The sequence below is a fragment of the Palaemon carinicauda genome, chromosome 1, assembly GCF_036898095.1.
Source record: "Palaemon carinicauda isolate YSFRI2023 chromosome 1, ASM3689809v2, whole genome shotgun sequence".
In the NCBI taxonomy this organism is placed as follows: domain Eukaryota; kingdom Metazoa; phylum Arthropoda; class Malacostraca; order Decapoda; family Palaemonidae; genus Palaemon; species Palaemon carinicauda.
In genome coordinates, this window is record NC_090725.1 from 262,161,601 (window position 1) to 262,188,084 (window position 26,484).

Genomic DNA, 26,484 nt, shown 5'->3' on the forward strand with positions numbered 1-26,484 from the left:
TGGTTGTGAAAAGGTACTTCCCTGCTTGTTGAAACAAAAGGCACTACCGTGTTGTCGTCGTTCACGGAGTGACTCGCCAGGGTCTGTTGGAAGTGTTGAAGGGCCAGAATACGGCCTTCATTCCTAGCAGATTGATGTGGAGGTACCCTTCTGGTTCTGACCATAGGCCTGATTCAGAACGTGCCCCCCCCCCCCCCCCTGTTTTGACGAGTCCGAGAACAGCATCAAATGCGGGGGAAGGACGAGAAGATCCATTCCCTTGCAAAGGTTTCCGTAGGTCAACAACCACTGCAGGTCCATTCGTTCCGCAGGTCCCAAAGGGACCAGAATGTCCGGGGAATCGTTGTCTTGATTCCACGGGGACTTGGGCCGCCAATGCAGGGATCTCATCCTGAGGCGGCCGTTTGGAACTAGCCTGGACAAGGAGGAAAGGAGACCTAGGAGTAACCAAGATTGGGCTGGAAGCTCTCCTCGTCTGAGGAAAGGTTCTGCGACTCTCCTCAGCCTTGCTATCCTGACATCTGATGGGAAGGCTTGGAGATTGGAGTCTAATATCATGCCTATATGTCCCAGTTGTTGCGATGGAAGCAGAGAAGACTTCTCGAGAATTACCATGATCAGTAGATCTTGGCAAAGTCCCAGAAGCTTGTCTCGGTGTCGAAGAAGGGTCGATTTCGAGACTGCCTGGGTTAGCCAGTCATCCGGAAAGCGAAGGAGACGGATGCCGCTCCTGTGCGGCCATGAAGATATCAGGGTGAACATTCTGGTGAACACCTGCGGTGCTGTGGAGAGATCGAAACACAGCACCTAGAACTGGTATATCTTGTTGTCTAGGCTGAATTTCAAGTACTTCCTGGAAGACGGATGGATTGGGATCTGGAAGTACCCGTCCTTCAGATCCAGTGTGCACATGAAGTCTTGTGGTCTCACTACAAGCCTGATTGACTCTGCTGTTCCACGCTGAACGAAGTTTGCTCGACAAACTTGTTCAGGGCTGAGAGGTCGATGAAAGGTCTCCAGCCTTCAGACGCTTTCTACAAGAAAAAGTCGACTGAAGAAGCCGGGGGGGGGGGGGGAGCCATCGATGACCTTTTGGAGAGCATCCTTCTAAAGTATGGTCTCGACTTCTGCCCGAAGGGCTTGCCCCTTTGCCGATCCCATGGCATAGGAGCTCAGCGACACTGGATTCGCTGTCAGTGGAGGTAGAGATGTAACGAACGGGACGCGATATCCTTGGCTGATCACGGAGATCGTGCAGGAGTCAGCCCTGAGTTGCTGCCACCTGAACGCGCAACCTTAGGCATCCCCCCACTGGGGACCATGCAGGGGGGCTGCCAATCCTAGCGTTTGCGGTGTCGGCCGCTCCCTCTAGGATTATTGCCTCCCCAGGAGGACTTCCCACCCTTCTTGTCTCTGACAGGAGGGGGCTGCTGTTTAGACACCTTGTCTTAGCTGCCTGGGCCGGTTCCGATGTCCTAGGCTGACGAGGCTGTTTTTGTTGAGGCGCTGGAGGCTTGTAGGGTCCGGATGTAACCACCTTTGGAGGAGCGAATCGTGATTCGACTTACTCCACCTCTCAGCTGTCCATTCCCCGTCCTTGGGCTCAAAACAAGGTCTTTCCAAGGATGGAAGAGTGTTTGAGCTTGCCGACATCCATGGTTGGGACTTCCGAGAGGAACCTCTCGGTCACTGCATCTCAATGCTTCAACATCGAGTTTGCCCACAAGTTTGAAACTTGGTGAGCCGGGAAACGATGGTGCTCGTGCCCGAGAGGAGGAAAGTTTCCATGACCTTCCTGGAGCTCTCCTTGGACAAATTCTCGGATCGCAGCAGGATGCCCAAAGATCCAAGCCAGACGACCAGCCACGAAGTGGCCTGCATGGCACACTTTGCGGCTTTCTCCTGGCTTAAGATCTCCGAAGTCGAGAATGTCACCTGCCGGGCGGAGAATTTCTCGAGAGAAAAATTCCCTGGTAAGCCCCTTCCACGGATTGGTGGAGAGGAAGGGCTAAACCAGGTTCCCCCATGATCTCGAAGTACCTCCTCTGCTGACGGCTGACAGACGCAGTGTCAGCGACTCCCGCTGGAGGGAAGGGGATCGGACGATCCTGAAGAGTACAGATGATGGGGCCTGCCTGAAAAGGAGAAGAATGTTGCCCAGACCTCTCTGAAGCTTCTTCCTGCTCCTGCACGTGCGCTGCTTTGCGTCTACAGGTGAGAGATCATGCCGGCAATGATCTGGAAGTACGCGTTCCAGAAGACTCGCCAGGTTGCCCGACAGGAATTGCGGACAAAATCGCGCTGGCACTCGCGCGATGGAAAACCGTTGGTTTGTGCGCGGGCGAACATGGGTGCGCATGTGCACGGGCGCGCGGTCGTAAGGGCGAGCGCAGGCGGCCAGGACTGGCGCTCCCGCGATGGAAAATCGTTGGTTCGCGCGCGGGCGAACATGGGTGCGCATGTGCGTGGGCGCGCGGGCGCACGGGCACGAGGGCCCGCGGTCGTAAAGGCGAGCGCAGGCGGCCAGGAGACCACTGGCGCGTAAGCGAGCGATGGCGCGTCTTGGCGAGGGATGGCTTGTAGGCAGGCGAAGGCGCGTTGGCAAGCGATGGCGCGTAGCGACCGATCGCGTACAGGAGAGTTAACGCGAGAGCGCGTAGGAAACCTACGACGATTGAAGCGTTGGCGCTTTGAAAACGCGTGCGGGCGCTTAGGAGATCGCTGGCGCGCAAGGAGAGCCCAGGGGTGCCTGTGAGCGCCCGTGCGCTAGCTTAGGTGTCTCCTGGGCGGCGGCGCGTAGTTGCGTGGCCAAAAGATATGCGCGGCCAGAAGATATCAGCGAGGGTGCAGTACCAGAGAGATCGTCGGCGAGGAGGCGAAGGAATAAACTCCTTGCCTGCGCCCAGATCCGAAGATCGTGGGCGCGTGGGCAAACGTCGGCGCGTATTGCGCACATCAGGAAAGGGGCCGCAGATGTGCGCTGCGAACAGGTGAACGTGGAGTTCAGTGAAGAAATAATCTCCCTGCTTGCGCCCTGATCCGGAGATCGTGGGCGCAAGGGCGAACGTTGGCGCGCATTGCGTACATCAGAAAAGGGCGATCAGATGTGCGCCGGCGAGCAGGCGATCCTGGGTGTTCAGGAGACCGTTGGTGCACAAGGCGCGTAGCCGCACAGAAGGTCCCAGAAGCGTTGGCGATCAGGAGATCTACGGCGAGACTCAGCTACAGGAGATCGCTGGAGTGTTGATTCAGCAGAAGACTGGTCCACAGCAGAAGAGTATTTGTAAACTACTGCGAGCGAGCGAGCGCGCAGGAGAACGACGTTGCACAGGTAAAAACCTGGCACTAAGGGACTTACGCACATTGTGAGATAAGCCCTTAGTCCCGAAGGGACCGGTGCCCGTCGGAAAACGGGGTGGAGTGGCGCCCACTGCACATCTGTGTCCAGGAACGGAGATGGAAGACAAGAATGTCTGGCAGGTGTCGGAGATCGCGGACGATCTGCCGAAAGGTCTAGCGAAGCAGCTGTAACGGTCTATTCTCGTCGAGGAGGATCCTCTGCGGCTGAAGATGAAGACGACCACGAACAGGAGCACCATCATCAGTCCTCCGAAGAGGAGTCTCTGTTAGTGAACTCCCCCGAGGGGGAGACACTCAAAGGAGAGACCGTTGGACTCAGCTGCCCACTCGAAGGATGTTCGGAGGGGGGAACTGAGCCTTCAGCAACATCAGCAACAACAGCAGGGGAGTCCTCCGAAGAGGAGTCTCTATGAGTGTCCTTCCCGCGAACGAGAGAGGAGAACACTTCGTACAAGAGACCAGAAGAACTGATGAAGGCGCCCCTTAGGGCCGTTGGATCAGCAAGCTGACCATAAAGAGAAACTCTCCGAAGAGGAGCTCCTGCAGCTGCCCAGCCCCTTGAGCGTAGTTGCAAGTGCGACCGCTCAGCACCAAGAACATAATCGCACGAATTCCATGGTCCGGCCTTGCAACCGCTCAGCCCCTAGAGCATGGTTACAAAAGCGGTCGCTCAGCACCAAGAGCATAACTGCCCGAGGACCAGGAAAAAATCAACCAGGAATTATTAAGGTAAGAGAAGTTGCCCCCCCCTGAAGGGGAAAAAACTCATACCTGGGAAGGGAACCTCACTCGGAAGGGAAGTTACCCACCCATGGAGGCGAACCTCCTGAGCGTTCTAAATGAACTAAGGAGCTGACAGTTGTCACGGGAGAACTTCTAGGAGAAGGGAACACGCCCATGACGAAGTCGTAGAGGAGGCGGCAACAGCAGACTCCCCAGGCCCAAACAGGACAGCTCTGCTTCGTTGGCACATTAGGCAAACGAAAAAACTAGATAGTTAACTGTGAAAATAAAATAATTAGCCAACATTTATTCCCCCGGGGGAACCCCGAGGGAAAAGAACATAAGAATTACGCACCAGGAATGAGCCCTCCTCCCCCACTGACACTCAGGAAAGAGGGGGAAGGCGGAGAACTGTAACAAAAACAGAATTATAACAATTATAATTATGTAATTCATCTAAGAATGTTCACTAATAGTAAGAACGAATGAACCCCGAAGGGAAGCGTTCTACACAGAAGCTGAAAAGTTAACAAATACAATTAGATTTGATTAAAAATAATTGAGACAAAATAAACGGAGTAGCAACTCAACCCGCAACGGGAAGGAAGCTACCGTAATACGTAGTAGTAATAAAAGGGTGAACGACCTCAAGAGAGAGAGAGAGAGACCGTAGTCAAACTTAACTCCCATTTTCCCTACGCTGATAGACCAAGTTCCCCGTAGGGAAGGAGGAACAGCGGAGAAACAGATAAATAAATAAAGTCCAGCGATGACGATTCCCCACGGCGCCCGCCGAAGAGAACACCGAAGGACCAAGGGAGAGATCGCGACCCATGAAATGTCACCGTGGGGGCCTGGGACCACACGGAGAAGTTGTCGTACAATTGAGTGGACTTCCTACACACACACAGCACAAACACTGAAAAGGAAACTTACTGTATTTCTATACTCAAATATATACATAAACATAAGAATGTTTACATATATATTAAGTATAAGAAAAGTAAGTAATTAGGTAAAGACAAAACATTAATGGCTGCCATGCGAGGACGGGACAGAGACGTCTGCTCATCGTCCGAGCCAAAAGTGAAGTGAGGCAGCTCACCAGTGACTAGCGCGTTGTTAGTTTAACCCTCGTTAAAATCTAATGGCTCGTCATTTCAGCTACGCCAAAAGTAATACCCTATGTAAATAGCGTGGTTTGTATTTCGGTTACGGAACAAAGCGTGGTTTGTATTTAAGTTACGGAACAAATAAGATTTGGTACTTTCTGCATAGTTACTTACATATAGAGAGGAATTTAAACTTTAATACAATATTTAACAGTATCAGCAATAGCCTATGTATTGAAAACCCAAAACTGATAGTTGTATTCAACATCTAAATACCCAAGCAAATAGTAAACGAAACTGCCTACAGCGTTACAATAAAGACATTTTACATGAAGCCATTACTCAATGTAAATAACGTGAATAGCCATACTTTCACTGGTACTGTCTTTATTTGTTAATCCTAGTCTGAGCACTGATTGCTTAATCTCCAAAACCATAATACCCGAGTCTTTACTTGTTACTCCTAGTCTGAGCACTGATCAGCTAAATCTCCAAAACTATAACCCCTAAGGTCGAGGAAGGGAAACAATAGAACAAAAGCCTGATGCATTTGAGATGAGTACAGTATAAAGTTTTCGGTAAAGTTGTACTGTATTACAGATTCTCATTTCGAACAGAAAATATATGTTTTCCTGTAGGAAATTATGTGATTTAACTGAATTTGACCTTCCTTTTTCTGGGAAACAAACAGAACAACCAGTTCGACTAACTTCAAGTACCCGAACTGGTTTTTGTTGTTGCGGATGAAATGAAGCTGAAAACCAATTAAATCATGTTATTTTCTACAAGAAAACATATAAATTTATTTTCTGTTAAAATATTTAAATATAATGGCTCTTGTTCAAATTCCGTCCTCACTTCACTCATCAAGAAGGTATGTACTGCGCACGCTAACATTAGCAATGTTACGGTAACGTTAGCAATGTTACGCTAACGTTAGCAATGTTACGCTAACGTTAGCAATGTTACGCTAACGTTAGCAATGTTACGCTAACGTTAGCAATGTTACGCTAACGTTAGCAATGTTACGCTGACATTGCTAATGTTAGCAATGCTACGCTAATATTACCATGTGTATTTTAAAGCATTTTTCCATATACTGTACCCTTTACACAATATATACAAGGGTACAAAAGTACAGAACCTAACAAACCCACCTAACCTAACCTAACCTAGTAGTTCCCAGGTCACAACCCCTAGCCGGGGGCAAGCCCCCGGACCCCCTTCCCAGGTCACAAACCCTAGCCGGGAGCAAGCCCCCGGACCCCCTTCCCAGGTCACAAACTTGTACTGGTAAGCGGTAATGTTGAGCTGCGCATGCTAAAAACATTTAAATTAAAGAAATTAATGACTTACTTTTATGACCCGGACAACAAAACTTTTCCAGGGAAAAGGATTTGTTAGAAGGGATATGAAGAGACCACTTGAAGAGATAAGGTAAGAGGGTAGGGAAATATTAAACCCCACCCCCTATGCAAACTTTCCATATGTATGGGTTCATGATTGGCTAACGGAACAACAACGAAGTCTAGAGTAAACATGAATGAACTAGAATGGGAAACATGTTATTTTGATAATAAAATAAATTTTTGAATATACTTACCCGTTGATTATAATAGCTGCAACTCTGTTGCTCGACAGAAAACTCTAAGGTAAAATTCGCCAGCGATCGCTACACAGGTTGCGGGTGTGCCCAACAGCGCCATCTGTCGTCCAGATACCCAGTACTCAATGTAAACAAAGAACTCAATTTTCTCCTCGTTCCACTGCGTCTCTATTGGGGAGGAAGGGAGGGTCCTTTAATTTATAATCACCGGGTAAGTATATTCAAAAATTTATTTTATTATCAAAATAACATTTTTCAATATTTAACTTAGCCGGTGATTATAATAGCTGATTCACACCCAGGGGGGTGGGTAGAGACCAGCACTATATGTTTACATTATTATGAGCTAAGAATTTTTATTTCATTTTAGAAGTTATCAAAATAACAAAAACAAAATAAATAGGTACCTGGTAAGGAAGTCGACTTGAACAATTACTCTGCCTTTTTAAGTACGTCTTCCTTACGGAGCCTCGCGATCCTCTCAGGATGCTGATCGACCCCTAGGATCTGAAGTATCAAGGGTTGCAACCCATACAACAGGACCTCATCAAAACCCCTAATCTAGGCGCTTCTCAAGAAATGACTTTGACCACCCGCCAAATCAACCAGGATGCGAAAGGCTTCTTAGCCTTCCGGACAACCCAAAAACAACAATAAAAACATTTCAAGAGAAAGATTAAAAAATGTTATGGAATTAGGGAATTGTAGTGGTTGAGCCCTCACCCACTACTGCACTCGCTGCTACGAATGGTCCCAGAGTGTAGCAGTCCTCGTAAAGAGACTGGACATCCTTAAGATAAAAAGACGCGAACACTGACTTGCTTCTCCAATAGGTTGCGTCCATTATACTTCGCAGAGATCTATTTTGTTTAAAGGCCACGGAAGTTGCGACAGCTCTAACTTCGTGTGTCCTTACCTTCAGCAAAGCTTGGTCTTCCTCACTCAGATGGGAATGAGCTTCTCGTATTAACAGTCTGATAAAATAGGATAAAGCATTCTTTGACATAGGCAAAGATGGTTTCTTAACTGAACACCATAAAGCTTCAGACGGGCCTCGTAAAGGTTTAGTTCGTTTTAAATAGAACTTAAGAGCTCTCACAGGGCATAAGACTCTTTCTAGTTCATTTCCAACCATATTCGATAAGCTTGGAATATCGAACGATTTTGGCCAAGGTCGAGAAGGCCGCTCGTTTTTGGCTAGAAAACCAAGTTGTAGAGAACATGTAGCCGTTTCAGATGAGAATCCGATGTTCTTGCTGAAGGCATGAATCTCACTGACTCTTTTAGCTGTGGCTAAGCATACCAGGAAAAGAGTCTTTAAGGTGAGATCTTTCAGGGAGGCTGATTGTAGCGGCTCGAACCTGTCTGACATGAGGAATCTTAGTACCACGTCTAAATTCCAACCAGGTGTAACCAAACGACGCTCCTTCGTGGTCTCAAAAGACTTAAGGAGGTCCTGTAGATCTTTATTGTTGGAAAGATCGGTAAAGTTTTGGATTCAGCCAAATTGGGAAATGTATTATATTAATATATTTTCCTAGTAAAGCACGTGATAACAAAACACTTCTTCTCAATACATTATTGTCGCTAATGCATACTTACAGAGAAAAAAAATATTTCAGGAATTGAAGGTCTTGACTTTTTCTAAGTTTAGTGTATATCTTTCCATGGGCACGCAAGGTAGCTCTTGTTAGTTTGTATATCTGTTTTCATCTTACTTGGCTCCTCCCCATTGCGCAATGTGACAATATTTGCTTGAATGCGCATTTGCTCCTCCCACTAATGTCGCTCCTCCAATCTAAATACTACTGGGTTCTTTTCAAGGGTTATTATTGGACGATTCATTGGTCTCTCAGGCTTGTTTCAAGGATCTGTTTTTCGTGCAATATAACATTGTAAACGATAGTATTTTGTTTTTTTCCCTATTTCATTATGGGAGAAACCCGTGATTGTCGTTTGTTTTCGGTTTTCAAAAGTTCCGGTTTCTATATTTTCATCACACGTCACTTGACTGTCATGGATCCTCCGGTACGGTTGTGTGAAATATGTCGTTATTACTATTTTGATGTGATCGGCAGATTTCATGGGAATTATAATGGAACTCCTGAAGTAGTGAATCGTTTTCTAAGGGAGCATTCCGTATTACCTTTAAGTGTCCAGTGTGGTAAATGTGATTCGGCTTTACATTTTCGTGAGGATAGACATGTGTGGTATTGTACCAAATCTGAACGTATTCCAGTACTTGATGATTCAGAAGAGGGTCAACCACAACCTTCCACATCTTCATCGTCATCTTCCGTTTAAGGTAAGAAATGATTTAACAAAATATATATATTCAAATTTACCCCTGGTTAAAGGGGGGGGGGCCGGTAGGGGTACAGGGCCCCTAGGTTAGGTTAGGTGGGTTTGTTAGGTTCTGTGGTGCCCTGAAAATTACTGTGGCCTTAAGGGGGGGTCGCAGGGGGGGCGAAGCCCCCCCCCCCCCGGTAGGGGTACAGGGCCCCTAGGTTAGGTTAGGTGGGTTTGTTAGGTTCTGTGGTGCCTTGAAAATTACTGTGGCCATAAGGGGGGGTCGCAGGGGGGGCAAAGCCCCCCCCGGTAGGGGTACAGGGCCCCTAGGTTAGGTTAGGTGGGTTTGTTAGGTTCTGTGGTGCCTTGAAAATTACTTTGGCCATAAGGGGGGTCGCAGGGGGGCCCTACCCCCCTCCCCCCGGTAGGCCTAGTTAGGGGTATGGGGGAGGGGTGCTGGAACATTAATTATTCATTTATTGCAAATATCATTCAATGCCCCAACACCCTCCCCCCCCCTTCCCCCACCCAAAACCCCGGTTCCCAAAGGGTGTCCCCCATAATTGGTGGGATGAACTAGGGTATACATAGTAAACCTCTAAATCGGTTGGTTTGCAGTCAAAATAAACGTTAAATTCATTGAAACCACACTATTTCTGATGCAACAAATATATTTTTATTGCATTTTTCCAAATTTGGCTGAAACTAAAAATTTACCGAAAGATCTAAGCCTCTGTGACGGAAGACTGATGCCAACATGCTTCTGTAACCCTTGATAGTGGGAGCTGAAAGAGATCGTTCTTTCCTCAGATATAAGAGGAAGTCAGCTATTTGAGTTACAGAGGTACTGGTCGAGGATACGGATACTGACTTGCACCAGTTTCGGAAGATTTCCCACTTCGATTGGTAGACTCTAAGGGTGGATGTTCTCCTTGCTCTAGCAATCGCTCTGGCTGCCTCCTTCGAAAAGCCTCTAGCTCTCGAGAGTCTTTCGATAGTCTGAAGGCAGTCAGACGAAGAGCGTGGAGGCCTTGGTGTACCTTCTTTACGTGTGGCTGACGTAGAAGGTCCACCCTTAGAGGAAGAGTTCTGGGAACGTCTACTAGCCATCGAAGTACCTCGGTGAACCATTCTCTCGCGGGCCAGAGGGGAGCAACTAGCGTCAACCTTGTCCCTTCGTGAGAGGCGAACTTCTGCAGTACCTTGTTGACAATCTTGAACGGAGGGAATGCATATAGATCTAGATGTGACCAATCTAGGAGAAAGGCATCTATATGAACTGCTGCTGGGTCCGGGATTGGTGAGCAATATATTGGGAGCCTCCTGGTCATCGAGGTTGCGAAGAGATCTATGGTTGGCTGGCCCCAGGTGGCCCAAAGTCTCTTACATACATCCTTGTGGAGGGTCCATTCTGTTGGAATTATTTGTCCCTTCCGACTGAGACAATCTGCCATGACATTCAAGTTGCCTTGGATGAACCTCGTTACTAGTGATATGTTTAGACCTTTTGACCAGGTGAGGAGGTCCCTTGCGATCTCGTACAACGTCAGAGAGTGGGTCCCTCCTTGCTTGGAGATGTACGCCAAAGCCGTGGTGTTGTCCGAGTTCACCTCCACCACTTTGCCTTGAAGGAGAGACCTGAAGCTTTTCAAGGCCAGATGTACTGCCAGTAGCTCCTTGCAGTTGATATGCATTGTCCTTTACTCGAGTTCCATATTCCCGAGCATTCCCGACCGTCTAATGTCGCACCCCAGCCTACGTCCGATGCGTCCGAGAAGAGAACGTGGTTGGGAGTCTGAACAGCCAGGGGCAGACCCTCTCTGAGGCTGATACTGTCCTTCCACCATGTCAGGCAAGACTTCATCTTCTCGGAAATGGGGATCGAGACCGCTTCTAGCGTCTTGTCCTTTTTCCAGTGAAATGCTAGGTGATATTGAAGAGGACGGAGGTGTAGTCTTCCTAATGACACGAACTGTTCCAGGGATGATAGCGTCCCTATCAGACTCATCCACTTCCTGACTGAACATCGTTCCTTCTTCAGCATGTTCTGGATGCATAACTGGGCTTGGCTTGTTCTGGGGGCCGACGGAAAAGCCCGAAAAGCTAGACTGTGAATCTCCATCCCTAAATACACAATAGTTTGGGATGGGACCACTTGTGACTTTTCCATATTGACAAGGAGACCCAATTCCTTGGTCAGATCTAGAGTCCACTTTAGATCCTTCAGACAGCGACGACTGGAAGAAGCTCTGAGAAGCCAGTCGTCCAAATAGAGGGAGGCTCGGATGTCCGCTAAATGAAGGAATTTGGCTACATTCCTCATCAGCCTCGTAAACACAAGAGGAGCTGTGCTTAGGCCAAAGCACAGGGCTTGAAACTGGTAGACAACCTTTTCGAAGACGAATCTCAGAAAAGGTTGGGAGTCCGGGTGGATGGGGACGTGGAAGTAGGCGTCCCTTAGGTCTAAAGAGACCATCCAGTCTTCCCTTCTGACCGCTGCTAGAACCGACTTTGTGGTCTCCATGGAGAACGTCTGCTTTGTGACAAAGACATTCAGCGCACTGACGTCTAGCACCGGCCTCCACCCTCCTGTCTTCTTTGACACCAAGAAGAAACGGTTGTAGAATCCCGGGGTTTGATGGTCCAGGACTTTGACTACCGCTCCCTTCTCTAGTAAGAGACACTTCCTGTTTCAATGCTCGTCTCTTGTCTTCCTCTCTGTACCTGGGAGAGAGATCGATGGGAGACGTTGCTAGAGGGGGTTTTCGTACAAACGGGATCTTGTACCCCTCTCTGAGCAACTTCACAGATAGTGCATCTGCGCCTCTCTTCTCCCAGGTCTGCCAGAAGTTCTTGAGTCTGGCTCCCACTGCTGTCTGAAGAAGCTGGCAGTCAGACTTTGCCCTTAAAGGACTTAGTTCCTTTCTTCTTTCCACGTCTCCCTTCGGCACGAGCACCTCCTCTGCTGGAGGCTCTGCCACGAAAGGGCGGAATAAAACGGGACGCTGGAGTGTCCATCCTTGGTCTAGCTGACAGGGTAGGCAAAGAGGTGGCTTTGCGAGCAGATGACGCAACAAGATCGTGAGTATCCTTCTGTATCAAAGAAGCAGCAATCTCTTTAATCAGGTCCTCTGGAAAAAGGCACTTGGATAGAGGGGCAAACAGAAGTTCGGATCTCTGGCATGGTGTCACTCCAGCTGAAAGGAATGAGCATAGGTTCTCACGATTCTTAAGGACTCCGGACACAAAAGATGCAGCAAGCTCATTAGACCCATCACGTACGGCCTTGTCCATGCAGGACATGATGAGCAAGGAAGTCTCCTTCTCTGTCGGAGAGATCTTTCTGCTAAGAGCTCCTAGACACCAGTCTAAAAAGTTAAAAACCTTGAAGGCTCTAAATATACCTTTCAAAAGGTGGTCCAGGTCCGAAGATGACCAACATATCTTTGAGCGTCTCATGGCTAGGCGGCGGGGAGAGTCTACAAGACTTGAGAAGTCGCCCTGGGCAGAGGCAGGAACTCCCAAGCCGAGAACTTCTCCCGTGGCATACCAGACGCTCGATCTAGAAGAGAGTCTAGCAGGGGGAAACGTAAAGGCTGTCTTCCCTAAACTCTTTTTGGACTGCAGCCATTCTCCTATCACTCGTAAAGCTCTCTTGGACGAGCGTGCGAGGACGAGTCTAGTAAAGGCAGGAGTGGTTGACGGCATGCCTAACACAAACTCTGACGGAGGAGAGCGCGGAGCCACAGACACAAACTGGTCCGGAAACATCTCTTTGAACAGGGCCAAAACTTTCCTAAAGTCCAAAGAGGGTTGCGTAGACTTAGGCTCGTCCAGTTCTGAATGCGGTTCATCTACGTGTGCAGCACCATCATCATCAGAAAGTCCCTCATCCGAGTATTGAGGAGGAAGCGGCAACGGAGTGGGTAACAGCTGGTTAGCTGAGTCCGGTCGCACGGGTGCATGCGTGCCTGAGCCGGACGCAACGTCATGGAACTGTTGCCCAGTCTGTGAGCTGGCAACAACCATAGCAGCGCGGGGACGCACAGCGTCTACTCCAGACTGTCTAGACTGATGTGGGTGAGCAGTGGCAACCACACTGGGTTGCGGAGGTTGACGCACCGCGTCAAAACAAAACAACTCTGACGGTTGTTGAACCTCCCGAACGTCAACGGATACCTCCGTGCGTCGCTGAACGTCAACATGCGGCTGGCAGATCACACTGGAACGCATGGGTGGCGGAACTCTCTCAACTGGAGTGCGTGAGAAGGTTACCTCAGCGTCCCCAGGACGCACAACCGAGCGTGTGGGTGGTTGTAGGCAAGGAGCTGCACTAGCTGGTGCGGCAGCAACCTTCTCCGCACGAAAGTCCTGCATAAGCGACGTTAGTTGAGACTGCATGTCTTGCAGTAAAGACCACTTAGGGTCTACAGGAGCAGGTGCGGCGACAGACGGTGTAACTGTCTGAAGCGGTACCGCTTTGCCTCTCTTAGGAGGTGAGCAGTCATCGGATGACTGCAGCGAGTCCGAACTGACCCAGTGGCTACAGCTGGGCCGTTGGACTTGCGCGGAAGGGACCGACTTGCGCTTTAACGGTCGTGAGACCTTGGTCCATGGTTTCTTGCGAGAAACCCCTTCCGAAGACGAGGTATAAATGGGCTCTCTCGTCTTTGTTAGGCAGGGGCGATCTTGGGTAGATACGCCCGATACCACGGAGGGAACGTCTGTTCGCTGATTAAAGCCTCTCGAACCCATTTGTCGTACGACATTGCTTCTCCCCTGGACTTGGGAGCTTGCAAGAGGTCCCGGACTAGGAGGACGACAGGCACGAACAGACGAACCCTCAAGCGCAACACTATCCACAACACTATCACTCACTTTAACACTTCCCACTGCACTTTTACACTTCAGCTCCTTCACATCCGCCATGAGCTGATTACGGTCACTAGCCAGGGACTCAACTCTCTCACCCAGAGCTTGGATGGCACGCATCATATCAGCCATCGAAGGTTCCTGAGTGCCAGAAGGGGGATTAGGAGCAACCACTACAGGGGAAGGAATAGGTTGTGGGGCATGAGGAGAGGAAATGTCGATAGAACGAGAGGAACTTCTCCTAACTCTATCTCTCTCTAGCCTACGTGTATACTTTTGGAATTCGATAAAATCGAATTCCGAAAGCCCAACGCACTCCTCACATCGATCTTCCAATTGACAGGTTTTATCCCGACAATTGGAACAAACAGTGTGAGGGTCGATAGAGGCCTTCGGAAGACGCCTTGAACAGTCCCTAGCATTGCACTTCCTAAATTTTGGGACTTGTGAAGGGTCAGCCATTTTGAATTGGTCAAAGGGGAATTCAAAAACTATCAAAAAGTCATCAACAAAGAATCCGTAATCAATAAGAGTTCAAGGAATTGCGAAGAGAAAGCCTGCACAGCGAAAGCTCAAAACTAGAATAGTGTACTTCACCAATTAGTTGTGAAAACAAATCCAGTTTAGCAACAGCGAATAAGCACGTCTTGTCGGTAGCACGACAGAGAGAAAATTGAGTTCTTTGTTTACATTGAGTACTGGGTATCTGGACGACAGATGGCGCTGTTGGGGACACCCGCAACCTGTGTAGCGGTCGCTGGCGAATTTTACCTTAGAGTTTTCTGTCGAGCAACAGAGTTGCAGCTATTATAATCACCGGCTAAGTTAAATATTGAAAATTGGGGCTTGACAAGGTAATAACAAAATGTATAAAAGTAATATAGCAAGATAAAATGGAGTGTATAATAAATAATATTTAATGGGAATATAAAATGAGGTGATTTTATAAGGTATCGGTTAATAAAACGAGAATACTGGGGTCAAACTTAATATGTATATGAGGGTATTACGTAAAAGGAATGGTATACAGTGAACCCTCGCTACTTCGCGGTTCGACAATCGCGGATTCACCACTTCGCGGGGTTTTCCCATAACCCATATATATATACATATCGCGGATTTTCCGGAAAATTCGAAAATACCGCGAAATCTGAAGATAACCAAATACGATATTTTGTTACCTGTAATTCCATTAATACTGTAATTATAGTAATATCTGCTCTTACTGATTGTTCATTGCATTACATATGATATATAATTCAGCACAGAAAGAAATAAAACACGAAAAGAGAATGTGATCATACGATAATTCAGTACGTAGTAAAATTAAATCGAACATGAAACGCAAATCAGATGCAGTCATACCATATTAGAATGGTGTGTACTGTAATGGATGTGCTTCTTTTCCATGAATCTTTTGTATGTATACGTACGTAGTACAGTACTGCATCCAATAATATTCTTTGTTGCAAAAATCACATTTCGAATAAGTACTGTAAGCGTACGAGAGAGAGAGAGAGAGAGAGAGAGAGAGAGAGAGAGAGAGAGAGAGAGAGAGAGAGAGAGAGAGAGAGAGGCGTAAAATAGCGTACGTACGTAAATTTTTATTATTATTGTTATTATTATTATTATTGTTGTTGTTGTTAATAAAATTATTATTGTTATTATTATTAATCATTATTATTATTATTATTACTGTACAGTATTATTATCATTATTTATTATTATTACGGTATTGTACTTAATCTACGTACGTTCAGTGTGCGCGGGACATCTTCTATGAGTAACCAACGCACCATAGTACTGTATAAGACGGGTTGTGATTGGTTCAAGCGCTGATAGATGACGAATCAAAACTCAAGTTTTGTTATCTAGCCTGTGATTGGTGTTTTGCCCGCATCTCCAACCCGCAGCATCAGAGTTCTCGCGGGACTGATCGTTCACTTTCTCTTTCCGCGTATTGCTGAGTAGACGTTCTTAAGTTTGTGAAGTTGAATCTGTGCTGTGTGCGACTGTTTTAAGTTGAACTTTTTGTTGAACTTTCTGTTACAATGGCTCCCAAGCGTTCTGCTTCTAGTAAGGCTGGTAGTGAGCCTAAACGCCACCGAAGAATGATGACGATAGCTGAGAAGGTTACGCTTCTCGACATGTTAAAAGATGGTAGAAGTTACGCGGCCGCCGGCCGCCATTTTGGCATCAACGAATCCACCGTTCGCTACATCAGGAAGGACGAGGCGAACATTAGAAAGACTGCTGCAATCACCTTTAGCAGATCAGCGAAGCGAGTCGTTACAACGCGTAATAAAACGATCGTACGCATGGAAGGTGCTTTAGCTGTGTGGATTGCCGACTGTCGGAAGAAGAACATAGCGTTGGATACGAACACCATCCGAACAAAGGCTTTGAGCTTGTATGAGAATTTTGCGGCAAAGGAACCTCATGACGACGATGGCGACCATGCTGAAGAAGATGATGATGTAGATGATCCTCAACCAGGGACCTCCACTGATTCCCAGCGTCAGAAACAACGTTTTTCCGCCAGCAAAGGATGGTTCGCGAAGTTTCAGAAACGCTTCGCCCTGAAAAGCGTTTCCCTGCATGGGGAGTCTGCTTCCGCTGACACTGCCGCTGCTGAAACTTACGTGAACCAGACTTTCAAGAACATTATCGCTGAAGGTGGATACAAGCCGGAACAAGTGTTTAATATGGATGAAACCGGCTTGTTTTGGAAGAGAATGCCGTCGCGAACTTTCCTGTTCAAAGAGGAAGCCAAAGCCTCTGGCTTTAAGGCATTCAAGGATCGCGTTACCCTCGTGATGTGTGGCAATGCTGCTGGATTTTTGTTAAAGCCGGGGCTTATTTATAAGTCGAAAAATCCTCGCGCTTTGAAAAACAAAAATAAGAATCTCCTTCCCGTGTACTGGATGCATAATCAAAAGGCATGGATTACGAAGATGCTGACCTCCAACTGGTTCCACCAGTGTTTCATCCCGCAAGTCCATGAATATCTCTTAGAGAAGGGCTTGCCATTCAAGATCCTTCTCCTTATGGATAACGCTGGTGGACACGCAACTGACCTGTCGCGTGAGGGCGTTCAGGTTGAGTTCCTGCCACCCAACACCACGTCATTAATTCAACCAATGGACCAGGGGGTTATCAGGGCGTTCAAGGCCCTCTACACGAAGAATACCTTGGCGGACCTCGTTGCGTGTGTGGATGCTGCCCAAGATGACGAGGATGAAGACTTCAACTTGAAGGCGTACTGGCGGCAGTACACCATAGCCACGTGCCTGCAGAATATTCAAAAGGCACTTCAAGAGATGAAACCTGCAACCGTAAATGCGAGCTGGAAGAAGCTGTGGCCCGATATTGTTTACGACGACAAGGGATTTACTCCGTCGGAAATCCAACACTCTGCAATACGGAAATCTGTGCAGTTGGCTGCCATAATTGGGGGTGACGGGTTTGGCGACATGACGACTGAAGACGTCGACGAGTTGTTGGACTGCCATTCCCAGCCCCTAACTGACGCAGATCTCGAAGACCTGACGAAATCGGCAAGTGAGGAAGAGAGTGAGGGTACCCAGGAAGAGACCCAAGAAAATGTAGAAGAAACGGGCTTAACATTAGAACGGCTCGCCAAGTTCTGCAACCATATGAAGGAGGCGAAAGAAATGTTGCAAGAGTGGGACGAGGATATGGTTCGCGCGATGCAATTCTGCAACAAGGTCGATGACATCACGACTCCCTACAGGATGCTCTTGGATCGAAAAAAGAAGCAGCGGCAACAACTTCCGATCACAATGTTTTTTCAGCCTCGCAAAAAAGAGCCAGTTCCTCCTGCTAGTACGCCTTCGGAAGAAATTGAAGAAGTTGAAGAGGTGTCCCAGGAAAAGACACCTCCGTCTGAAGAGACGTAAAATACTATCATTGACTGCACAGTAGAACACATCATCAGCTTCATCATCATCATTTCTACTGTGCAGCAAATTCATCGCCATCGTCATTCAAGTTTTTCTGGAACTTCTTTCGTGGTTAGTACAGTAACAATCTTTATTTTTTACTTTAACCTGTTTTATAGTTTAGTACTGTACGTACTGTATGCATTAAGTTAAAGGGAAGGTTTTAAAAGTCTACATGTTGTAACCTATCATATTTTTTTTGTTTAAAATTTACATTTACGTACGTAAAACAATCTCTCTCTCTCTCTCTCTCTCTCTCTCTCTCTCTCTCTCTCTCTCTCTCTCTCTCTCTCTCTCTCTCTCTCTCTCAAATTGTTTTCCTGCTTTGCTACGTACAAGTACTGTATAATTTATATTTGTAAGGTAACATATTTTGTAAATGCTTTGTACTGTAAATACTGTATGTACTGTATCATTATTTATCACTATCATCATGCGTGTTAAATGCCTTGTTTGTTCTGAGCGTGGTTGTTTACTGAGCGTACACGCCGTCGTTTCAGGCGGCGTCATAAAGAAAAAGATTTCATTTGGAAGTCCTAAGAAAAATACGTAAACTAAAACATTGGTAATAAAAAAATCAACATACAGTACTGTATAATCAATATAATCGATGCAAAAACTAACCATACGTACATATATGTGTACACTAAATGAGTTTGTTTCTTCATTATGATCAGAGATGAACGTAAACAAAACATTGGTTGCCATTTTTTATCGTGCTTTTTAGGTGTTTAGGAAACACATGATATAAAATCGCCTTTAATATTTGTGCCTGTTTTAGTTTAGGGTGCTGTAGTACATGCATTAAGTGTTCTGTACATTACAGGGTGTAAAGGGTGGTTTGTTAACAGTACTACGTACAAGGGAAGGTTTTAAAAGTCCGAATATACATGTTAAATAAATAGGTAAATATGCTGTCACTACTTCGCGGATTTTCACCTATCGCGCCCGCGTCTGGAACCTATCTACCGCGATAAACGAGGGTTCACTGTAGTTGTACTGGATCAAGTCATATACTTGAATAAAGCGGGTGAAGTCGAATAGTTAAATTTGGCAGGTAGAGAAGAAGAAATCCTATTGGTGGAGGAGTCTATGCGCACAGGGGAGGAGTTTATGCGCAGAAGGTCGAAACCTGCTATGTACAAACGAACAAACGAAAGCGACAACAACCGTCCCTTAGAACGACAAAAAATAAATGAAAAACCCTGCTAATGTTAGCATGTTACGCTAACATTGCTAATGTTCGATTGCGCAACTCAATATTACCGAATTTTTTCATCGGTTTATTATACATCCAAGAAGGTAATGTATAGAGAAGAAAAGGCTTGTTTTACCATTATTTACCATTTCCCTAGTATGTTTTCCCCATCCAAAACCCCACTGGGGGTCACCCATTATCATTGGATATAGATATATATATTTCAGAAACTTCATTTGCCACAGAACGAGTGTCATTTTCGAAGAGAGCGTTATTTTTTCTATTGAAAAAAGTAGATCTTTCCTTAGGTTACATTGCCCAGTAATACAGTACAATAATACTAAGTTTTCAAATATAAGGCTCTACGTCTTTTCCAGAAATTATAGCTGTTCTCCATCTTCATTTGTGACGAATCCTACAGAAATCTTATGATAATAAATCTAAGACAAATTAGGGCAATGTAGGTATATCTCTACATAAGTGTTATTAGTTGACTTGGTCTTGGATATTAGGTGACTTGTTGGGTGATTTGATATGAATTCTTATTAACTGAAGGAAGAATTTTTTTTCTCATGGAAAAGGTTGGTTTATACTAGGAAAGTTTTCCCTGTCGGTGACTATTATACACCAAAGCTTTTTCCCTGTATTTCTAAAATAATACCGAAAAGGCAGCCCCTGATCAGAACTATAATAAAACCATACTATTATAGATGTGGTCGGGGAAAATTTCCAAAATGAAAATTCCTATAGGAAAACACCCTTCTTCGAAAATCACCTTTAAATCCTGACCTAAGCTCTTGTTCACAAAACAATCGTTAAAAACAAAACTAAAGAATAAAAATTATATAGTTTGGGTGTAGGGGAATATGGTAATAGCCAGTTACATGAACTCTGCCTACACTGTCCTACCAGTGGACTAGTATACCGCGACGACATTTGCTCACCTTTTATTCTTATGCGTTGATTTTAGTTTTACAAATCGCCCAGAAACTTTACTCCTCATCCTGACACTTCAATGACTTATTAATGTGATGGTGCCAACAAAGGAAGTACAACTACAACCTCACACGAATATAAATGTAGTTCTAGCAAGACGCAAGGACGAAACAGAAAAAGTTTAAATTTGAATGGTTCTGGTTATGGTTCTGGGGTGAGACATAGCCTCTGCGACGGCGCCTCCAAAGTTTATCTTCGTCTTTTCCTCCACATCACGTTTTATACTTTTTTCTTTTCTATATTTGTTTCACTAAATAAAAATAATCCTACTATTTTCTTTAGGTCTTCCTCGTATGGTTGTCGTAGCCCAATTACTTCATTTCTTTCTTTTTCTATATTCCTGGCAAAACAACAAAAAATGTATGAAATCTTCCTCCTCATTTTCAAAAAATTTACAGTTTACATCTCCCCCCCCACCCCCGCCCCAATTATGTCTTTTTACAACATTTAGTTTTAACATATTAGTTCTTGCTCTAAGAAATGTCACTGAAGCAAATATCTTGTCATAAAGTAACTCTTCTTTAATTTCTTTCTTCCACATTCTATATATTTATAAGCTCCCTTTATTTTCTATTTCTTCTTTCCACTTTTCAGCATCCTACTTTCTGGTTTCCGATTTTATTTCTGCCTTGTTCATTCTTCTTATCTGTCTTATGTCTATACTTAACTCTTCTAAGTACTTTGCAGGTTGTTTCCACCATCTTCCTTCTTTTCCTTGAATACCCAGGATAATTGTTTTTAGTAGGCTATTTCCTTCTTCCCATTCGGGGAACGATTTAAGTACTGCAGCTCCCCATCCATCACTCTTGCTTTCATAGAAGATGCACTTATCTCCCTTCTTGGAGTAGTATTAGCCGTGCTATTAGTGGCACCTAAAATCTTCCCGTACACCCAATTTTCTATTCTTTGTAGTTTCTCTATTTCAGTTTCTGTTAGATTTATGATACTTTTTTCATACAAAATAGATGGTAAAGCAATACTTTTCCAGAACGTTTTTCCTATCATCACTTTATTGCAACTTTTCTCTATAATTGAATATGTTAGATTAGCTAATTTTTGTGCCTTTTCTATCATTACCCTTTTCTGAGTTTTAAATATATTCCTACTATTGTCTAGCTTTATTCCTAAGTATGTCAAACTTTCTACTACATTGATTCCCTCTATGTTATCTGGCTTTTCTTTCATGTTGTAAATCATAATATTACTCTTTTCTTTATTAATTTCTAACCCACATTTTTTACCAGTTTCTACTAATATCTGGATGTTACGCTTTGTGTTATGTATATCCTCTGCAATTACTAAGGCATCTTCTGCAACAAAATAATTATTTTATCTTTATTAATTGATTTCTGAAACAGTTTCCTTCTTCTATTTTCTTCACGACAATATATGTAATTAGTTTAAAAAGTGAAGTTGATCCTGTGCAACCCTGTTTTATTCCACTCGTAACCTCCATTTCTTGTTCTATACCTTCTCTTAAGTCAATGCCCGTAGTATCTCCTTGATAAATATTTGCAATTGTACTTATGATTTTAGTGTTAATTCTATATTCTTTTAAAACTTCTATTGATACCCCCCTTTTTACAGAGTCAAATGGTTTACTAAAGTCTATAGCAGTTACTATTGGGGGTTTCCTGTTTCTATAGCTCTTCCACACAATACTGTAATATAAAGATATTGTCCTCTATCCTGCCTCCACTTGTAAATCCTGCTTGACATTCATTGTCTTCTTAATTCAATCTTATGTGTTTTTCTATTTCCTCTTTCACCATCATCATGAATATTTTATACGAAACATTAAATAGAGCTATGGGTCTTAGGTCTTTTGCCATTGGCCTTCTTTTCTTTTCAACCATCTTCGTTCTTGACTTCTTCCACATAAGTGGTTTTTATTTTTCGTCCAACTCATTTTGATAAAATTTCTGTAAGGTTTCAAGACATGTTATGCTTTTTCCTAGTGCCTTATAGAGCTCGGGTTTAAGGCCATCCGGTCCTGCTGCTTTTTTGCCTTTAGTTTTCCCAGGCAATTCTTTACTTTTTCTACTGTGATTCTTGGAATTTTCATTGGTTTTATTATACCTTTTGTTACCATTACAAGGTCATAATGTTCTCTAATTACGTCCGGGATATTATATCCATCTATTCTTGTGATGTCTTCCTGGTGCACTATTTCATTTTCATATTCTATCCGTTTTTCTTCATTCCAAACCGAGTATTTTATTTTAATGATTACAATATATAGTTTTCCATTATTCTATTAACTCTTCTTTTGTTTTTTCCTTATTTAGCTTTGTTCCTTATTCTCCATAAAGTTGTATAACTTTGCCATGGCCTTTCTGTCTGTTCCTTATTCTATTAATATTTTCCCAGTTTTTTATTTTTATCCATTTTTATTTCTTTATCTTTTTTTTCAAATATAGTAATTTCCTTCTTTATCATTTTTTGCACTTCCCCTTCTTTTGATCATATCTCTCCTCTAATACTTTTTTTTTTTTACTTCGATATTTGATTCATTTCCTTTCTTCTGTTTAAATCCTTGGTAAACTCTCTTATTGTCAAGTTGATTTTCTTCATGGGGAAAATGTTGTAGTTTAACTCAACAATTTTCTGATAGCTATGAGTATGGTAAATTTCTAATATTTTACATTATTCCTGAACAAATTGGTAGCCTAACCACCAATTGAGCATTATGTTCTGTTTTTCCTACATCCTATGTCTAAAATAAGTCTTGCTTTTATTCAAAATTGCACCAGACGCTTTTTTTCACATGAAATATAATTTAGTGTTATATTGCAAGGAGTTGCGACTTAGTCTTAGAGTAAGCTAAGGATACGGCAGTGTAAGGGCTGAGGGACGCAGCTCTTGGTAGGTAAGGCCAGAGTCAATACAGATAGGGTCTGTTCAACTCAGGTGGGACGGGGGGTGGGGGTGGCGGAGCTAATGCCGTGACGTCATTGGAGGTGTTTCGCCGCTTTCTCCACCGAATTAACATAGGAGTATTTAGTTTTTATACAATTAATCCCTTGCATGGCGTGTTAGATCCATTATTTTAAAAGATTTTACATGCATGATGTTCGTCTAATACCCAGAGTGACACTTATTCACTAAGCATTGTTTTATTTCCAAGATACAGCAAATTCGATACAGATAATTACTTTGTTTTTCATTGTTTTTGCCATTCATTTGCTTACCTATATAATGTTTTTTTGTATTCCCTTCAAGTCCATTTTTTAAAACAGGAAAACTTAGTCTCTCTCTCTCTCTCTCTCTCTCTCTCTCTCTCTCTCTCTCTCTCTCTCTCTCTCTCTCTCTCTCTCTCTCTCTCTCGGGTAATAATATTCTCAAGATTATAGATAATTGTTAAAAAAAAGTTTTTTATTCTTTCGCTGATTTTATGCCCTTTTTTAGAGCAATTCTTTTCATTGATGATAAAACCTAGAAAGATAGCGTTATTTATATTTTCCAATACTTTTTTGGAATACCAATTTTTATTTAATACAGAAAAATGTGGATAGTGTAAAAGAATACTACTGTGGTTGCATTCGACAAAAAAAAAGATATTAAAGTATATGAATCATATCATATAGATTTTATGGAAATAAAGGAATAAACGATGCAGAATATGGTAGAGAACACATTTCGAGCAAATTTCACATTAACAATATATATATATATATATATATATATATATATATATTGTTAATGTATATATATATATATATATATATATATATATATATATATGTATGTATTATATATATAATGTGTATATGTAAATATATACTGTATATATATATATATGTATATATATATATATATATATATATATATATATATATATATATTTTATAATATATATATATATATATATATATATATATATATATATATATATATCCATACACACCTTTACATAAGAGACATACTATATAAATTTAATAAAACATTAAGATAAAACATACATCAAATGACTAAGATAGTTTCCGGGAAAATGCTGTAAGTTATTTGCATTTGTTTGGAATCTTAAACTATATTATATATGCTGGTATATTTCAAGTAAAAATAAATCATCTAACAAATAAAACACAGCTTGGGATAGTCTCTACTAGAACAAATATTTTTTGACGAAACTTCCTTACTTAAACAAATATTCTTTGACAAAACGTCTTTACTTGAATAAATTAATAATCTTTCAAAAGATGTTCTTTTTTATTTTCTTAGTATCCGGTAGCTTATCTTAGCGAAAAAGGTATAAATTAACTTCACCATTGTCGGTAAATTCTATGTGACCCTCATCTCTAGAGAGAGCCAAAACTCCATTAATCAGAACACCAGAAGCCATAGAGAATAGAAAAATCGCTCTTTGAGATAAAACTCGGAAAGACATTGTTTTATTATCAATTTCCGAAGCTAGTTATAAAACTTTATCCAATAACCAGGAGATTGGCCTCGGCAGGACTGCTGGTCTCAACCTGGCGCAAACTTTCGGAATCTTGGCGAAGAGGACAGAGTTTAAATCTATGTCAAAAGCATATAAAATGGGTCCAGCTAGGGCCAACTTGCATGACGTAATCGTGGAGGTTGCTAAATCTTTCGCATGTGAATCGATCAGAAAGTCTAAACAAAATTCCATAGATTTAGAAGACAGATTTTTATCTTCCACATATCGAACCCAATTCTTCCACGAAGTTTCATACCGATTTAAAGTAGTGGAAGTTCTATAATTTTCTGCAAATGCCAATTTGTCCTGTTGAATTTGAAATGTTTTTACCCAGGGCTAATGGGAAAAAATCATGAGATGAAGGGCATTCGGTTATTAGGATGAAGCGAAGACAATTTTCCTCTGTACTTTTCGAGACAGGCTCGGGCTGGGTAGAGGTACCAGCCTGGAGTTCATCATGTCACCAAAGGATACCAGTTGCTCGTCGGCCAAAGAGGAGCAACCAGGGCTGCTGTCCACCTGAACGATCAGAACTCATCTAACACCTTCAAGAGAAGATTGAAGGGTAGGAATACATTAACCTTCTCCCAATGATTCCAATTCATGTATAACACACCCATGCCTATCACCTCTAGATCTACATATGGTGGCACATAATTGGGAAGTGTCTTGCTGAGGCTCGTTGCAAACAAATCTACTTGAAGACCTGGGACTACCTCCTGCATGAAAGGGAATGATTCATCTAGAGACCATTCTGTCTCTAGTGGATGTGTTCGAGATAGAGAGTCTGCTATCTCATTCTGGATTCCGTGAGGTGAGATGCAGACAGAGATCATCTCTTCCTCTGGCCCAATGAAAAAATGGTAACCATTACATGGTTTATTTGGGGAGATCTTGACCCTTGCCTGTCATTGCAATGAACTATTACTCTGCTGTCTAATACAAGACAGAAATGAATGTTGTTTTGTAAATGTAGACTTTGCAGGGATAAGAAGACTGCCATGGTCTCCAGAATATTGAAGTGGAATTGCTTGAAACTCTGGGACAACAACCTCGGACTTTCTTGAGAGGAGCATGACCCCCCCCCCCCCTCCATCCAATGAGGTGTCCGTAGATAGAAACACTGTAGGAGGAGGAAAGTGCAACGGAACCGTTTTGGAAAGACTCCTGGCATGTGACCACAAACGGAGTTGCTGTCGAAGCAATTCCGGGGTCGTCTTCTGATGATCGCGGGGAGCTGAGGAAGCTCCTTTCCTCTAAACCCTACTTGCATCTTTGAGTCTGACCTTGAGGAGAGGGTTCGTTATAGAAACGTACTGAAATGAGCCCAGAACCCTTTCCTGACATCATCTGGTGGTCTTTCTCAAGTAGATGAAAGACTGAAGTGACCGGGCTATTTCCTTCCTCTTGGCAGCAGGAATAGAGAGGGCATGAGTCTTTAAATTCCAACGAATCCCTAACCACGGGAACCCTTGATCCGGGTTCAGCCTTGATTTCTGGAAGTTTATTTGGAATCCTAGATATTGGAGAAATCTTGCCATGTGATATGTTACTTCTGTGCATTACCTTGCTGAGGGAGCTCGAATGGCATAGCTCTGAATATATAAGCCTTTCTCTCTAGTCTGAAATCAAGGTAGGGGGAGAAGTGTCGACCTATCAGAAGATGCCAATAAGCGTCGGTAAGATCTATAGAGACGGTGTAAACGCCCCGAGGTAGTAAGGTCCGTATCTGCGAAATAGTCAGCCTCCAGAACTTGTCGCAAAGAACGAATAGAATTAGATGGGAAAAGTCGAGAATAGTTCGAGGAATTATCGAAACTTTCTTTGCCATGCAGAATAGACGACCTCAAAACATCATAGATTTCGTGCAACGGATAACTCTTCCCAAAAGGTCCTGCACATATTGTACCAGATGTGGTGTTGAT

At 43.7% G+C, this 26,484-nt stretch overlaps 1 protein-coding gene across 1 annotated transcript in view; it reads right to left on the reverse strand.

The window, feature by feature from the left end:
* LOC137655697 (uncharacterized) overlaps window positions 1-20,252 on the reverse strand; it is a 123,816-nt gene extending 103,564 nt beyond the window's left edge. Inside the window, exon 1 of the mRNA XM_068389689.1 lies at window positions 20,067-20,252. Coding sequence (XP_068245790.1) covers window positions 20,067-20,125 — 59 coding nt within the window. The 5' untranslated portion in view covers window positions 20,126-20,252. The remainder of the gene's footprint in view (window positions 1-20,066) is intronic.
* Window positions 20,253-26,484: the final 6,232 nt, after the last annotated feature.